This window comes from Maniola hyperantus, chromosome Z (assembly GCF_902806685.2).
Source record: "Maniola hyperantus chromosome Z, iAphHyp1.2, whole genome shotgun sequence".
Lineage (NCBI taxonomy): Eukaryota > Metazoa > Arthropoda > Insecta > Lepidoptera > Nymphalidae > Maniola > Maniola hyperantus.
Window position 1 is genome coordinate 3099673 of NC_048564.1, and position 17750 is coordinate 3117422.

Below are 17750 nucleotides of genomic sequence, written 5' to 3' on the forward strand. Positions count from 1 at the left end.
TGAGTCAGTGGCCTTCGTGAAATGCAAGAACTATACTATCAGCAGAGTGAACTAGAGTGAGGGAACTCTCAGTTTGATCCTGAATCGACTTATCCATCGCTACTTAAGATTCGCAACCCGTTGAGCTATGTCTGTCACTCTGTGGTTCTCCTACGAATCTCCTCATTATTTTTGATTTGGTCATGTAGAGAAACTCTAAACATAGCTATCTGCTATGAAAACTATGCTTAAAGTTTTAACCCATCCTAAAATCGCCCAACGCGCCTATAGGTAGGTAGGTACCTAAAGTTTACACTTTTTAATATTTTTAAAGAAAAAGTTACAATAAAACTACAACGTTACAATAAAGCTAGCCTTGTCTGATTACTGTACAAATCATACCCGCGTGGAATGGTGCCGAGAATACTGGCTGCATTTCTGCGCTGGACAGCCAGGCTGATTCGTTGCGCAAAATATAAGTCAGCCCTTCTGTCACCAGATGAGGCTGTCGCGGTGAAATGTCTCGTAATTTTTTTTAGGTAGCTTTATTTATTTTTAAATTTAAAAAAATAATTTAAGTTCACCTACACTTAAAAAAATCTTTGTGTTTCTAGATTTCACATAAGGTAGGTAATAATGGGGTTTCAAAAAGTCGCTTAATATCGCCGCGCCGCGCACCGTTTGTCCCAGCCTTCAAGTTCTCCCAATTAGCTGGCGAGCCGATTGAATTTTTTACACACTTTCAACATGTTTTCCTCGATTCTAATTTAAAATCGCGAGCTTCAGAATTTAGATGAACCTCAAACGGTTTCTATTTTGGTACGAATGAGGTTCTACGTTATCTTTTATGAAGAGATCTTTTTTAGTTATTCGGAACGGAATAGGTAGGTTCGTACCTGTCTACGTAGGTGTGTCGGAGGCTCCGTTTGAATTTTTTATAGGAAAAAAGGTATTCTTCTTACTATGATAGTTAAACCATAGCATCTTTTTCGAGTACAAAATCGAGATAACTGTTTTTTTCGATGATAAGTAGGTAGGTACGGTTTAGTCTTTGACTGCAGTTTTCACGATCGTCATCATACAACAACATCATACGACAATACGGAGATAAACTTTCAGCTTTTATAAAACAACGAAGGTCTGGCACGCGCTGGCTCTTAGTCCAATATTTATTACACAAATACGATATGTTAGGTCGTATAAGATTTCTATAAAGAAAAATGTACACCTACTTATATTCAATAGATACCTATTATTTACATTAAAAATTAATTTACAAAAAACGGTGGTTTCCTTATAATATGATAGGTAGGGATATCTGTTTTTTCGGTATAAAACATAAATAAAGATTGTATAAATGTATATCGAGCGCCAACGATAATATTAAAATCAGAATTTAAATTAAACTTGGTTATCGTAAAATTTAAACGCGATACCCATAGGTAGGTATTATTTTTTAATTTCACGCGCAAATAAATATTAATTGGTGTAAATATATAGAGATTACATTAAAACACACAGTAAATTAAAATAGCTAAGTAAATACCTATAGGTATCGGCAGGGGCGCTCAGATCATAGAGGCATACATGCACTGCTTACCCCAGTAGTAATAGCTCAATGTATATTTTTCATTATGACCTGCCAATAAACAGGTTCCTAGCTAACTAATGCCTACCCTGGCTTCAAACCTGTGCACGCCACTGGGTATCGGTAATGTTACGGGGAAAAATTACCTAACTACGCATTTACCTTCTTATCCGACTAGGACGAAGCAAAGGACGAGTAATGGGTTCAACAGTATATAAAATAAATATCATATCATCATCATCAAGATAAACCCATCCATAGCTGGTTCTCTACCAAGCAGTGGCGTGCATACGGTTTATAGCCAGGTAAGCAGTTGTTATAAATAGAGACCTATTTACGAGCAGGTTCTAAAGGAAAATACATGGTTTATTTACACACAGTTGCCTCATATAATTTGGCTTAAAATAGAAATATGTTTCATAAGTTATAACATTTATAATTAATATATTTTTGCTATTTATATTTATTTAGGGCATAGATAATGGGGAGATAAGTCGATATCTCTCAATCTAGAACACAAGTACTAGAATAATCGTATATACATAATAATAGATACGTTTGTATAGAGAAGCGCATAAGAAACCTGTGGCGCAATAAGTTGTGTGAGTATTTGTGTGTTTTTTTTACAAATACAAATCATTTATTTACATAATTGCAAGAACAATGATAGTGCAGCAGTTTATTTAGGTACAATCTACAATACAATGGGCATTTTAAAAACAAAATTTAATTTTATTACCTACCAAATCATCAGTAAAAGTAATTGATAGCACCATCATTAAATCACTTAAGAAATATAAGGGCAATATAAAAGTCAGAATCAATACAAAAGAAATGTCAAATTTAACAAAATGGCTGGTTATCCTTAACACAGATCTAAAAATCTAGCTAGGATAGCCAGTTCTTGATCTTGGAACATTTTCTAAAATTGTACATGCTTAGGCCAATAAAACACAATAGTAGGTTTATACAATGGCAGTTGGCACAGAATATACAACGAGCTGTAAGTAAATGATATTTTTCGCTGATTTGGTTAACACCCTCGTAGCGTCAATAACGTCGCAGAATTATCTCTTCGTGCCCTCTCTCATAATGATCATTATTAAGTATAATATGTAATTATGTTTGTTCATTAACGCGCTTTTAAAATAATATATCAATTTATTGCGAGCGCGCTAATTGTTCAGGTGCGAATCGGGACTTATTTAATTTATTCTCTCGACCTCACTGGCGCAGTGTGAATGCTGTCTTATACCTACGTGGGAAGTCTCAGATTCGATTCCCTGCTGGATCAATTTGGGATTTTGTAATTTCTAAATTTCCTCAAGTCTACTCAAGGCATTGGCTGTAGTTAGTAACTAAGAGCCAGCGCGTGCCAGACCTTCGTTATTTTATAAAAGCTGAAAGTTTATCCACGTATTGTCCCCAACACTAGGAGGAACGTTTGTTTGGATCATGGTGGCTTTGGGAGATAACAGGTAATAAAGGTGTAAAAAGTCTTACATCAAAGCAGTCTAATTTTTTTACCTATACTTTCTTCCAGAATAGTTAGTATCTACCTATTAGAAATCACGTCAAGCATTGCGGGCAAAAGCTATTGTTTCTTTATAAACAAATATAAGATACGGTACCTATAGTCCGCGACAGGTCGAGATGGCAATCTCGGAGCGAACGGACCGCACACCCACAGAGCCCCCACGCTAACCCGGTGCGGGCGAGCGCGGGTGACGTGCGGGTGTGCGGGGCGTCCGCCCGCCTCTTACCCCGATTGCCATCTCGACCTGTGGCATACCTACTATACTTAGGTACCTATATTATCATAATATTCACACTGACTAATGAAATTACTTCTTTTCTTAATTTATCTATTCCTTCCAGCTAGGTGATTCTCTAACTCAGTGTCTAACACTAAATGATAGCCACCGAGGTTAGATGTACATTGCTGCTTCACTGGGTGATATTAAAATATTTTTCCGTAGAAAACCTTCAACGAATTAAAAAATGAGCGCCGTGCCTATCATTCAGTGTTAGAAACTGAGTTAGCGAATCACCCTGCTGGTCACGCAAGTCTCCAAAATACTTGTATCAATTAGTAGGTATTTATGTTAAAGAAAATTGCGTCATTCGCGCTCACGTCACCCGCTTATTCACCCAAACAAAATCTCTGAATCACAGCGAAACAAAAATAATTAACGTTATCACAACCGGCGTAGGTAGCTAGAGCATTGTTCCTCAGCTCTTTTTACCCGACTACGGCAAAGCCAGACTTTAAGATTTGACCTGACATGGCTCGCTTGATGTACAAGGATACGTCGTTATTATGGCTGATTCCCGCGACGTCGTACTAGGGTTCAGTACCCGGGAAATCGTTGGGCTTTGTTCCCGGGAAATCAAGCTCGAGAAAACTCGAGAACTCGAGAAATCATATTTGAGTCTATGAAATTATAAAATAAAACGATATGCGTTTGCCGTTTGTTTTAAATGCAAAAATTTCATTTGATTTTTTTTTCTAATTAACATGCCAAAAATGGTGCTGTGATTGTAATTTAATTATAAGTTAGGATAAGGTTAACGTTTTCATGTTGAAATTTTTGTTTATTGTTTGTTTTGTTTAAAAGAAAGAAGCTAGAAGTTTTAAGTTGATTTTTTTCTTTTTAATGCTGTGCTTGTGCTGTAATTGTATATATGTATAAGTCACAAATGTCAGAATAGCTTATTTTTTTAGTTTTCTTTAAGAAAAAGAAGCTAATTATGTTGAAGACTGTCAATAAAAGTCTTATAATTATTTTGGTACTTTTATTTGAGAGGAAACCACTGAATTTGTTGATTAATCGCATTATTGGAACCGAAGAATATGCAAATCCGTACGTAAATGTTAATTTCTCGACAACCCGAGAAGACCCGAGAAATTAGCCTCGAGAATTCTCGAGACCCGAGAAATTGATAAGCTCGAGAAATCATGAACCCTACGTCGTACCCACACGTATGGGTTTGATGAAAAAAAAATTTAAGTTTCAATTCTAAGTATGACCCCCAAAATTTATGGGTTTTTTTCTATTTTTGTCTGAAAATCTTAATGCGGTTCACAGAATACATCTTTACTTACAACAGTATAGTTTCGGAAAAAAGTGGCTGTGACATACGGACGGACTGAGATAATATGACGAATCTATAAGGGTTCAGTTTTTTGCCATTTGGCTACGGAACTCTAAAAATGAATCGCTGAATGTGTTGCTGATCGTAAATCTCGAGGACAACAGAACCGATTTCGCTAATTCTTTTTTTATAATATTCTTTGAAGTAGGTACGAGGATGGTTCTTACGGAGAGAAAAATTAAAAAAATCTTGAAAAAGAATCGACTGTTAGGCAGCTTTTTACTCAATAAAATGCATTTTTTTGTCATTTTATTTACCAAGTTGCTGTGGTAGCCTAGTGGTTAGGTCCTCCGCCTTCCAATCGGAGATCGGGGGTTCGATCCCGGGCACGCACCTCTAACCTTTCGGAGTTATGTGCGTTTTTAAGTAATTAAAATATCACTTGCTTTAACGGTGAAGGAAAACATCGTGAGGAAACCTGCATGCCTGAGAGTTCTCCATAATGTTCTCAATGGTGTGTGAAGTCTGCCAATCTGCACTTGGCCAGCGTGGTAGACTAGGGCCAAAACCCTTCTCACTCTGAGAGGACACCCGTGCTCTGTAGTGAGCCGGCGATGGGTTGATCATGATGATGATGATTTACCAAGTGACTTAGTACCTAGGCATAAACCTTGAAATACAGTTTACTAGGGTTACCAGACATCAGGAAATAATGTCGTGTCAGTACTTTTAGGTTCTTGTTAGGATTCTGTACTTAGAACATGTCAACTGTCAAGACTTTTGAGTAGGTCTCCAACACTGGGAGGAACGTTTGTTTGGATGTTTGTTTGGATCATAGTGGCCTTGGGAGACATCAGGTAATAAAGGTGTAAAAAATCTTACGTCAACGTATTAAGTCTAATTTTTAGGGTTCCGTACCTCAAAAGGAGACGGAACTCTTATAGGATCACTTTGTTGATCACAATATTAAGTATGGATTAGACTTTATACTTTGACATAAGGTTTCACACCTTTATTAGATACCTACCTGTTATCTCCCAAAGCCACCATGATCCAAACAAACATCCAAACAAACGTTCCTCCCTGTGTATTGGGGACAATACGCAGATAAACTTTCAGCATTCATAAAATAACGAAGTTCTGGCACGCGCCGGCTCTTAGTCCAATATTTTATTCATGAGAATGCAGGTGACATATCTCTTAACCTAGCCTAGACATAGTCGGGTAAAAAGTCCCACCAGTGCCTCTGGTAACCATCGATAGGTATAAATGACAAGATATGCCCAAGCGAACAAAAATTGTCTCGGTTTTGGAACCAAATAAATCAGCGCCACCTCTTAGATACTAATGAACGACCCGTTTGTAATCCAGACGTCACTGAGGTTGCATTGCAATAAACATTTTAGGACCAATCAGTCGGTGCAATTTTGCTTGTTCAATGGTCCTGTCCTTACGAAGTAATATATATATAAGGCAATGCTGCTAACCCTAAGTATTAGATTATTTCAGTGTCACGCCTCAACGAAGACTACAATGTTGCTATTAATAATTTTTTATACAAACATTAGACTTCGCGTGAGAATAAAATATAGGTTTCTAAACCGATAAAAAATACACCGCTGCATGCGAATGCGTCTAACCATCGCTATTAGAAATTCAATTTCATTAAATGCCATATTATGTTTTATTCAATCCATATTATTAGGTACTTACATCTTAATATTACAATCACTTTGTTAGTAATGGCGCCGATTCTGTTATCTTTCTCTAAACTACTTAAATTTAGAGTATCTGCATCTTTTTCTTTTTATTATTGCTAAAAAAGGACGGAACATGAATTTTACATTTAAAGGCTTTAAATTTTTTTGCACGCTACAAAAAACAATAGGTTCGCTACTGACAGCTAAAGTCACAACGTTTGACAGCTCTAAATTAAATTTTAAACTGTCAAACTGTGTCTTTCCTTTTCATATTAAGTATATTAATAAGAAGAGGATGTGAATACTCTTAAATGTAGGTATGCTCAGAATCAGTATCTACCAATGTCTAATAAATCATAATTTGAAAACTAAAAAAAACACGCTAACCACTTTCCATGATCGCATTCTGATTTATGATGATACTTTTTAGGGTTCCGAAGTATACTGTAGCTACCTAGTATAGTAGTACGCGACAGGTTGAAATGGCAATCGGGGAGGGAACGCCACGCACACCCGCAGAGCCCTCACACTAACCCGGTGCAGGCAAGCGCGGGTGTGCAGGGCGTCCCCCCGCCTCAGACCCGATTGACATCTCAACCTGTCGCGGAATATACCTATTCTACTATTACTAAGCCTCAGCTGTCCGTCCGTCTGTGTGTCTGTCTGTCAGCGGGCTTTTTGCTCTGTAGTAAGCCGGCAATGGGTTGATCACCATGAAAGGTAGGAACTAGTTACCTACCTACCTAATCGATCCCACAAAGGATTTCTGCTGACGTAGACGATAATCATGATGCTGTAACTAATTAACGACGATTTCTGGTAGTCGATTTTGTAAAGTACGCGGCCGAAAGTAATGTGCATCGACCTTTAGAAGGAGATAGCAGATTTGTAGAGCATTGCCTCAGTCGTTGAGACCGACAAAACGTCATATTGGTATGAGTGACAGTGACAACGCTTTAAAAGCCGAAATGTCATTCTAAAGGCCGACGTACATTACTTTTTGCCGCGTACTGTATGTCGAATTACACTTTGCCTAGCTAATAAGAGAGCCTCAGCCCTCAATAGCTCAACGGGTAAAGTAGTGGACTGAAACCCCTACAACGTGGTGATCGACGAAATGGTAGACGGTTCAAACCCCGCCCGTTGCAATATTGTCGTATCTACTCCTAGCACAACTAGCTTGACGCTTAGTTGGAGAGGAAAGGGGAGTATTTGTTATTTAATAAGGCTAATATTCTTTAAAAAAAAAAGTACAGTAAGGACTTCGACCGTCCGCTGTGCCAGCTTCTTCTTTTCACGCACATGCAACCAACTCCCATCGGCGGTGTTCTAGATTAAAACATGGAGCTACTCAAGGGGCGGACCAACAAATTCCTAAAAGGCCGGCAACGTATCGGCGGTTCCTCTGGTGCCGCAAATGTTCATGGGCGGCGGTAATCACTTAACATCAGGTGACCCGCCTGTTCGTTTGCTCGCTATCTCTATATAAAAAAAAAGTAATAAAACTTTTCCAGTTTATTTATGTACTTACCTATCAACTAATCAGTCCAATCAAATAGACGTTAGGATTAATCGTACATAGGTACTTACTATAATAAATAGCGTTATCGCGAATTAATCACTAGCCTAATACTATATTTTTTTCTTACTTTTTTAATTAAGCAGGTTAATTGAAATGCGCGTCGCACGTGTTCTTTCACGCTTATAAAGCTTTACTAATGAAGTATTGTTTATTTTAATATTTTTATAGCTGTGGCATATGTTTTAATATGCCGTAAGTCACGTATTTGATATTGTTACAGTCTTAGGTAAGTATACGTTAGCCGGCAACAAATATTGTACACCGACCTTTAGAATGAGATTTCTGCTTTGTAGAGCGCTGTCTCTGTCACTCATGTGACGTATTGTCGGTCTCAACGACAGAGACAACGCTCTACGAAATCGCTATCTCTTTAAAAAGGTCGATATGCAATGTTTTCTACCGCGTAGGTACGTACCTACCTACTGTCCACCCCTAACTCGCTCCCCAGGGCTCTAAGTACTTACAAACGCAGTTTAGTTGTCATTTAAAAATTAGCCAATGAAACTCGATGGAATTTTGTAGACATGTTCTAGAAATTTAGTTTCAAAATTATACCATCTCAAAGATTTGTAAACCTTTAGAAGGAGATAGCAGATTTGTTGAGCGTTGTCTCTGTCGTTGAAACCGATAAAGCGTCATATAAGTAGATATGAGTGACAGAGACAACGCTCTGCAAAGCCGAATGGTCATTCTAAAGGCCGATGTACATTACTTTCTGCCGGGTAGGTACTGTACGGTACCTATAGGTAAGTACGTAAAGCTTTGACCCCGTGTAACTGTAAAACTAAGTACTTACAAATTTATATAGAAATTTTTTACAAAAAAAATAAAAACCGACTTCGTTACACAAACACTAAAAATTGAAAAATAATTTAATTTATTACCGAATATATTATGTATACAAGAGTTAATATAGTTCCATAATAATACTTTTTGGTGCCGGTGCCAATTAGCTTTAGCTGCGCGAATCGTCTAGACTTCATATTTTTATGGGACTCCACAATGGCACCTCATTGGCACCGACCCCAAAAAATATTTTTATGGAACTATATTAACTCTTGTATACATAATATATTCGGTAATAAATTAAATTATTTTTCAATTTTTAGTGTTTGTGTAACGAAGTCGGTTTTTATTTTTTTTGTAAAAAAAATTTATTTCACAATTTTTAGTGACCCCATGGAATTATGCTATGACTGGTTAAAAATCTACTGTTTACTAAGCTATTACACTGATCGCGAGCAATTTACTCTTATCCGTTGAGGAGTTCCATTATCTATCTTCGAAGATGTTCATCAGATCTTCACCAAATTGAAATGGGACCAACTTTGAAGTATACCCTTTCAAACAAATAAAGAATTTTCAAAATCGGTCCAGGCGTTTTCGAGTAATCGGGGAACATACATAAAAAAAAAAAAAAAAGATTCCGACGAATTGAGAACCTCCTCCTTTTTTTGAAGTCGGTTAAAAACTAGAAAACCACGCTCTGTACCCGTAGTACAAGATTTTACGTCTCACCAAACGAAACCAAATTCGAGAGTCGAAATACTTCCGCGTTACAGTAAAATGGACCTAAACAGCCTTGAATTGAAGTCAAATATTCAATGCCACTGATTTTAATTTCGCAATGTTTCCGCTTGGAACGCTGGCTGTAGAAGTGTAGACAAACTTGAGCTTTAAAACAAGGTATTTAAGATCCAGTTTACTGTAACGCGGAAGTATTTCGACTCTCGAATTTGGTTTGGTTTGGTGAGACGTAAAATCTTGTACTACGGGTACAGGTTTGGGTAGGTACCTACTTCCACGACTCCGAAAACCGACGTCTTAACCACACCGCTGTTTACACACATCCATACTAATATTATAAATGCGAAAGTGTGTCTGTCTGTCTGTCTGCTCGCTTTTCACGGCTCAACCATTCAACCGATTTTGACGAAATTTGGTACAGAGATAGCTTGCATCCCGGGGAAGGAAATAAGCTTCTTTTTATCCTGGAAAATTGAAGAGTTCCCACAGGATTTTTCAAAACCTAACCCCACGCGGACGAAGTCACGGGCATCATCTAGTGCCTAATTTGTAAGTAGCTACATGTTTCAACTCGTCCCAGAGACAGTACCTTGTCAAGCAGACAAACGACATCGAAATAGTCGCTTTTAAACTTTCAAAAGTCACTTCACTACTTTTACATGCAAAGCAAATGAAAAATTAATTGGCGCTCTTTCTAAAGCCTATTAGATATTCTAACTACGAGTTTCGGAAACGAAATAGGCGCAGGTTTTTTACTCCCTCTTTTATGTACCTAGTTCATAATTTATAAAGAACTATGTAGTAAGCGCAGTGTGGACCGCTGGACCGATGGCCTGAAGAAGGTGGTGGGGAGCGGGTGGATGAGGAAGGCTGAGGACCGTGTTTGGTGGCGCGCTCTTGGAAAGGCCTATGTCCAGCAGTGGACGCAAACAGGCTGATGGATTGGATTGGATTGGATATGTAGTAGACGATGTCCGCGACTTCGTCCGCGTAAGTTTTACAGTGGCGCTGATTCTATTGTTTTTCGCAAAACTAAATTTAAGAGTATCTGCATTATATTCTTTTTAATATTGCTAAAAAAGGACGGAACATGAATTTTACATTTCAATCCAATCCAATCCATCAGCCTGTTTGCGTCCACTGCTAGACATAGGCCTTTCCAAGAGCGCGCCACCAAACACGGTCCTCCGCCTTCCTCATCCAACCACTCCCCACCAACTTCTTCAGGTCCAGCGGGCGGGGGGTCGTCCTACACTGCGCTTACCGGTACGCGGTCTCCACTCCAGAACACGTCTGCCCCATCGGCCATCGGTTCCGCGACAAACATGTCCTGCCCATTGCCACTTCAGCGCGCTAATCCTTTGAGCTATGTCGGCCGCTTTTGTTCTTCTGCGAATTTCCTCGTTCCGGATTTTATCCCTGAGAGTGATATCCAACATAGCTCGCTCCATAGCGCGCTGAGCGACTTTTAGTTTGTGGACGAGGCCAACCGTCAGTGTCCACGTTTCCGCTCCATACGTCATCACAGGCAGGACACACTCGTTGAAGACCTTAGTCTTAAGCTTTGCGGTATCGACGATTCGAAGACCTTTCGTAGCTTTGAAAATGCTGCCCAGCCCAGCTGAATTCTTCTGTCAGCTTCATATTTATATATTTTACATTTAAAAAGACTAAATTTTAGTGCACGCTACTTAAGCGATACGCTCGCGACTGGCAGCTAAAGTCACGATGTTAGACGGCTCTAAATTAAACTTAAAACTGTCAAACTATGTCTGTCCTTTTCATATTATATTATTAAGAAGAGGATGCGAATGCTCTAAAATTTAGTTGTGCTCAGAATAAGTATCTATCTACCAGTATTTTAAAAATCCCATTGCATGATTCTAGGTCAACGGCTAAAAGTTTCTATAGGTTTTTTGACAGACACTACAGAGAGACAGACAAGGAAGTGATCCTATAAGGGTTCCTTTTTTCCTTTTGAGGTACGGAACCCTAAAAAATAAAGGGAACATAAAACTAAAACTTCAAAAGCGATTGTTAACAGTTTAGGTAAGTACAATTTTTCGAAACGCTGTTAATTTTAAACTCAATAGCACAAACATTCACTTATCTATGCTTATTGCAATGCTAATTGTGGCGGAACAATATCCTTTTGTTAGAAAGACCCAGTTTTAGTTCGCAAATACTAAATTACTCTTACATTAAAGAACAATGGGTATATAATGTACCTAGCTGTTGTTACCTATTCGAAATATAAAATTTTGCTACCATAGTGTGCGTCACAAATACCTACCTACAAACGCATACATTTATATAGAAATATTAAACGCTTAGGTATATTATAAGTTAAGTAGGTATATTCTGTGCTTATACACACACGCATGCACACGCTCACACACACATACACACACACACACACATTGCTGATTAACATACTAACAAATATAAATAGAATACCTATAATTATCTAATTATGTTAATAATAACGAAAATTCAATTTTTTTAAATATTCTCTTTAACAATGAACTCTAGCCTCATAAACTACCGCCATACAAAAAATCACATAATTTTATTGCTACAGTCCAAGACTCAATTGTTCGTCACGTAACAAAAAATGTTAGGACCCTTTTTCACTGGGCAAAATATTTACACAGCAAATAAAAGAATATCCACCGTCCTACCGACGACGACGCGGCGTGACCGAACTAAACTAAGGGCAAAATCAGACGCCGCGAGCGCGCGCTTTTATTTTATTTTTATTATTTAAAGGTTTCTGAAGCTCACCAACATCGACTTCGCCATCATGTGGAGGCTGTGAAGTTTCTAGATAACATGGACATCAAAAGGAGGCTCAAAAAAACCAAGCCGTTCGAATTAGTGTTAATAAGTTCATCTAAGTGCAACGTTTGTGTAATAGTGCGTGTGCTACTTAATTTTTATCTAGGTCACAAGAATATAGTGAACTGTAAGTAGGTACCTACATATTAGAATAAACTAAGGATAGTTTTTGGAGTTTAAATTAGATTTAGAAATTAACCATACCTAAGTAGAAGTTTAAGCTAGAATAATATTATCTACTAATTAGCCTATAGACTAGATGTTAGTAGCAATAAGTAGTTTCTTGCTGGTTCTTCACGGTAGGAACGGCATTCCGAACCAGTGGTAAATTAAACTAGTTAACGATTCAAAAGCACTTGTAATAAGTCTACTTGAATAAAATAAATTCTATTCTATTCTATTCTATAAAGCTGCCATTAGGTATATAGTGCTTCATGGTAGGAAAAAAAATTAAAGTTTTGCTAGCGATTTTAACATTATCCGTTCATCGTAACTTGACGCGTAAGTAATAATAATATGTTGGCACCATTGCAAATCACACAATAATAAACCCTAAGTGCTAAGGAGTAAGCAGATAAAGCAATAGTGCCAACATATTTGCTTACTTCCATAGTATTATGTCTTATGGAATCTTAATATGGGGTAAAGCGGCAGATATTGGGAGAATTTTTGTATTATAAAAAAGGGCAATACGCGCAATTTATAACTTAAGACCACGCGATTCCCTTCGAGAGAAATTTAAGGAAATAGATATCCTTACTGTAGCCTCTCAATATATTTATAATAACATAATTTTTGTAAGACAAAATATTCTTAGTTACAAGAAAATTGGTGATCTACACAATAGGCTAACTAGAAACAGAGACAAGCTTGCGGCTCCTACCTTCCGCCTCAGGAAAGTCCAGAAGTCATTTGTGGGTATGGGTATTACCTTTTGTAATAAAATCCCGCAAACTGTTTTGGACTTACCTTTGCACAAGTTTAAAAAATCTATTAAAAATATGCCCCTGAAAAAAGCATATTACACAATTGAAGATTATCTAAATGATAAAAGAGCGTGGATTTGACCTGCAGCTCGTTCCAGCAACGCACAAGACTGCAAATACTATTTTATACATGGCATAATCATGTACCTATATCAAATATTTGAATAGAGCAACCGCCGAGTTTCTTGCTGGTTCATCTCCGTAGGAAAGTCATTCCGAACCAGTGGTAGATGCATCCGACTATTCGTAAGTACTTGTAAAAGTTTATTCGAATAAAAAAGATTTTTATTTTATTTATTTATATTACTCATGAGTCAATTTACGATGAACGGATAATATAGGAAATGTAAAGTAAAGATTAAATTGAGGTAATTATTTTCAATTCAGATAGGCGACTATGGATATAAAAGTTCCGCAATGGTACATTATAATATGGTAATGGTATATTATTGTACTTTATACCAACCGTAGATGTTACGTTCATATACCTCAGTGTAGGTAGGTATATGATTCGGCGATGAGTAAATAGAGAAGATATAGACCCACGAGAGTAGAAAAAAGATAGCGCTCGGGTTCTACAAAATATTATGTGAACCAAGTCTCCTAATTCAAAGTTATCACTTTACATACTTAGGTAGATATGCACTATATAACAGTCATATCTATTTCTCTTTTACATAAGTATAATATTATATTGTAAGTATATTATATCATTGGAGCTCCTCCATATTTGTAGGCTTCGATAATAAACTAGTAGCTAACTAATTCTGCTGCAGTCCCGGGTTCGAATCCCTGGGTGGGCCAATAAAGTTACTGTGTAGGTATATTTATTTTAATTAATTAATTTAATTAAGGTTAGGATAGTTAAGTGCGGATTGGCAGACTTCACACACCTTTGAGAACATTATGGAGAACTCTCAGGCGCCGTCCTATTGTCATCGCTCGTGTGATGATGCGATGCGATTTCATCGTGCGATGAAATACAATATGAACGCATCGCATGATCGCGCGATCTTCAATAGGATATTCAGTAGAACACAGTTTGTTTGAACGCACGAGCGATGACAATAGGATGGCGCCTCAGGCATGAATGTTTTCCTTCACCGTTAAAGCAAGTGATATTTAATTACTTAAAACGCACATAGCTCCGAATAGTTAGAGGTGCGCGCCCGGGATCGAATCCCCGACCTCCGATTAGGAGACGGACGTCTTAACCACTAGGCTATCACAGCTTTTACTCAAGACCCATTGGTCTTACATCTATATTAAAATTGTCGCTTAGCAAATAAATTGCACGTCTGTTCGTGCCTTAAGGCGCGGTGAAGGGTGAGACAATGTTACGAACCTACCTCACCTAACAGCTGAGCTTCTTAACCCTCTCACAGCGATCTCAGTCTTATGACAAAGAATTAGAGTCGAATTTATTTTGATTATTGCCTAAAACAAATGCGGATCCTTCAATATTATATGAATTCTACCTAGTTCTCTATTTATTTAAATTGACGGTTAATTAATTAAGTAAATGCTAATTATTAAAATTAAGTAAATTATTATTAATACTAATTTTTAAAAAATGTTTAAAAGAGTAATTTTTAGGCACGGAAACCTTAATTTCGTATTATTGTATCTATTAATAATTAAAATGTTGAAATTAATTTTTATTAGTAGGTAGGTACCTAGTAAGAACCGCAGGCAGGCTAGATAGGCTGGCTGTCATACCTAGGTGGAGATAAGCAGCGCGTATGGAATTGCTAAACAAAAATAATATTTGTCATATTTGAAAATCGCTCGCTTAAATAATAGATTAAACGTATTATTGTAAAATAGGGTATGAAAAGTAAAATAAAAGTGTAAAAAATTAAAAAAACCTATATCAAATCGTTTAAACCGAGTTTATCTTCTACTCTACCTATTTCCATATTTTGTAAGTTAATTTAGTTGCACTTGATTAGTTTTATTATTATGTACCTACTTATTTCACCGCCTAGAGTTTAAGTACCTACTTAGTGTATAGACCTGGGATGGGACCTAAATAAATTATTAAACATCCGTACAGAAGATGTAGGTACCTATACCTAGGTCTGTATCAAAATCCGTAAATGATGATATCCATCTACCTATTTCTAAACGGCGCGGCGGCGTTGGGTGTGTAGCTTCGATACAAAACATCAAAAAAATAAAAGCACACTAATTGCAAAAGTTTGCGAAATAGGGGAGAGCGGCGGGAAAAGCGCTTGGTACGGGGTGCGGAGTGCGGGAGTGCGGGGGTGCGGACGTGCGGAGCGGACTCACCCGTTCCTCCTCGCGGATCATCTCGGCGATGCCGGGGCGGATGTCAACGTCGTCGGCGTGCAGTGCGGGCGCGGGCGCGTCGGGTGGCGCGTGCAGCAGCTCGGCAGACGAGGCGCGCGGGCTGGGCGCCTCGCGCTCGCCGGAGCGCCGCCGCGCCTTGCCTGGCGACTCCGCCTCGTGGCTGCCCGGGCGCTTGGCGGCGCGCGCCTCCATGCCGCCGCCCGCGCGCAGCACGGCGTGCTCGCCGCTCACGTCCGTCAGGCCGCGGATCTTCAGCATCTCGGCCACCTTGAGCAGCGCCGTGATCTGGTCCTGCGACACGTTGATCTCGCCGCGGTACATGAAGTCCACCACGGCCTTCAGGTCGCAGTACTTGATGTCGCGCATGATGATGATCGGGTGCCGGCACGGGTTGTCCATGAACAGTGTCTGGAAGTAGGGGCTGCACGCGGACAGCACCACCTTGTGCGCCTTGAGGCTGCGGCCCTCGCACGCGAGCGTCACGTCCACGAAGGACTCGGTCTGCAGCAGCTGGTCGAAGCAGGTGGCGAGGTTGGCCTGGTAGTTGTTCCAGCGCAGGCAGAACTGCTGCGGGGAGCCGTCGGCGGCGTCCCGGCCGTCCATCGCCGCGGGTTCCTCCTCGGCCGGCATGCTAACGGCGGCGAGATCGCATCTGCAACAACGCGGAAATGAAACGCGACGCGAGCACTGCGGACGACGACTCGCGAGCCACTGAGCAGCAGCGAGCGGCGGCGGGGCGCGCGGGCGGGGCCGGGGGCGGGGCGCGCCGCAAGCGAATGGCCGCCCGCCCCGCCCTCGGCGCCGCCCCGCCCCGCCCGCGCCCGCATCGATCCCGCGGCGCCCGCGCACGCCGAGCACGCCCGCGCGCCGCACGACGTGCAGCGCGAGCACGCCCTCTGCCGCCCGGCTCTAGCTCCGTGCCAACGAGCCAACGTCTTTATAGTACAATAGGTAAGGTACATGCATAATATTGACAACTTATGAATCCAATTCAATATTTTTATCTATTTCCAGTTTAGTACCTACCTGCCTTGCCTATCTACCTGCCTAGGCACCAACTTTTTTCAACGTAGATTAGGTATGCCTGCATGGAAGGATGCCTTGTGGAAGAAACCTACCTGTTGCTTGTACTCTACTTAGGAAGGTTGCACAAAATCTCTAAACTATACCTACCTAGTCTAAAGTTAGTGCCATCCTTTTCACAATATGAGATTATAGGATGGCTCTACCTTTAAACCTAGGTACAGTACGTGGCAGAAAGTAAGTAATGAACATCTGCCTTTAGAATGATACCTACCTACCTATTTCGGCTTTGTAGAACCTACCTACTTGTACCTACCTACTTAAAGTAAATGACGTTTTGTTGGTCTCAATGACAGGGACAACGCTCTACATATCTGCTATCTGCTTCTAAGTGTCGATGTACCTACATTACCTACTTACCTACTACCTATAGGATATTCACATAATTTTATTCTTAAGTAGGTACCTACCTACCTAGGTAGTTGGTCAACAGGAAGTACCTACTTAGGTAGGTAAGTACCTAGGTACCTACCTACCTACCTACTTACCTAAGTACTTAAGTACTTCCTGTGGACCGAGAATCATGAAATGTGGTAGGTAGGTTAGGTAGGTAGATATCTTATAGGTAGGTAGGTACAAGTACCTAAATTTGTGAATTTGTGGTTACATCACCAAAAAACCGGCCAAGTGCGGGTCAGGCTCGCGCAATGAGGGTTCCGTACTACAGTCGTATTTTTTCGACATTTTGCAGGATAATTCAAAAACTATGATATATAAAAATAAATAAAAATCTGTTTTAGAATGCACAGGTGAAGACCTTTCATATGATATCCCACTTGATATAGTTACTTATCTTACTTAGAAAATTGAAAATAGATACTAATTATTGGTTCATGACCACAATTTAATTTTTTTTGTGTGATTTAACCACAAATTCACGGTTTTCAGATTTTTCTCCAAATGTCAGCTATAAGATCTACCTACCTGCCAAATTTCATGATTCTAGGTCAACGGGAAGTACCCTGTAGGTTTCTTGACAGGCAGAGAGACTAGACAGACAACAAAGTGATCCTAATTATAAGGGTTCCGTTTTTCCTTTTGAGGTAGGTAAGTACCTA

At 39.4% G+C, this 17750-nt stretch overlaps 1 protein-coding gene across 2 annotated transcripts in view; it reads right to left on the reverse strand.

The window, feature by feature from the left end:
- LOC117995311 (protein bric-a-brac 1-like) overlaps positions 1 to 16308 on the reverse strand; it is a 387354-nt gene extending 371046 nt beyond the window's left edge. For both annotated transcript variants that reach the window (XM_034983310.2, XM_034983309.2), the window contains exon 1: positions 15589 to 16308. In XM_034983310.2, the coding sequence (XP_034839201.2) occupies positions 15589 to 16239 (651 nt within the window). In that variant the 5' untranslated portion in view covers positions 16240 to 16308. The remainder of the gene's footprint in view (positions 1 to 15588) is intronic.
- Between the last annotated feature and the right edge of the window lie 1442 nt (positions 16309 to 17750).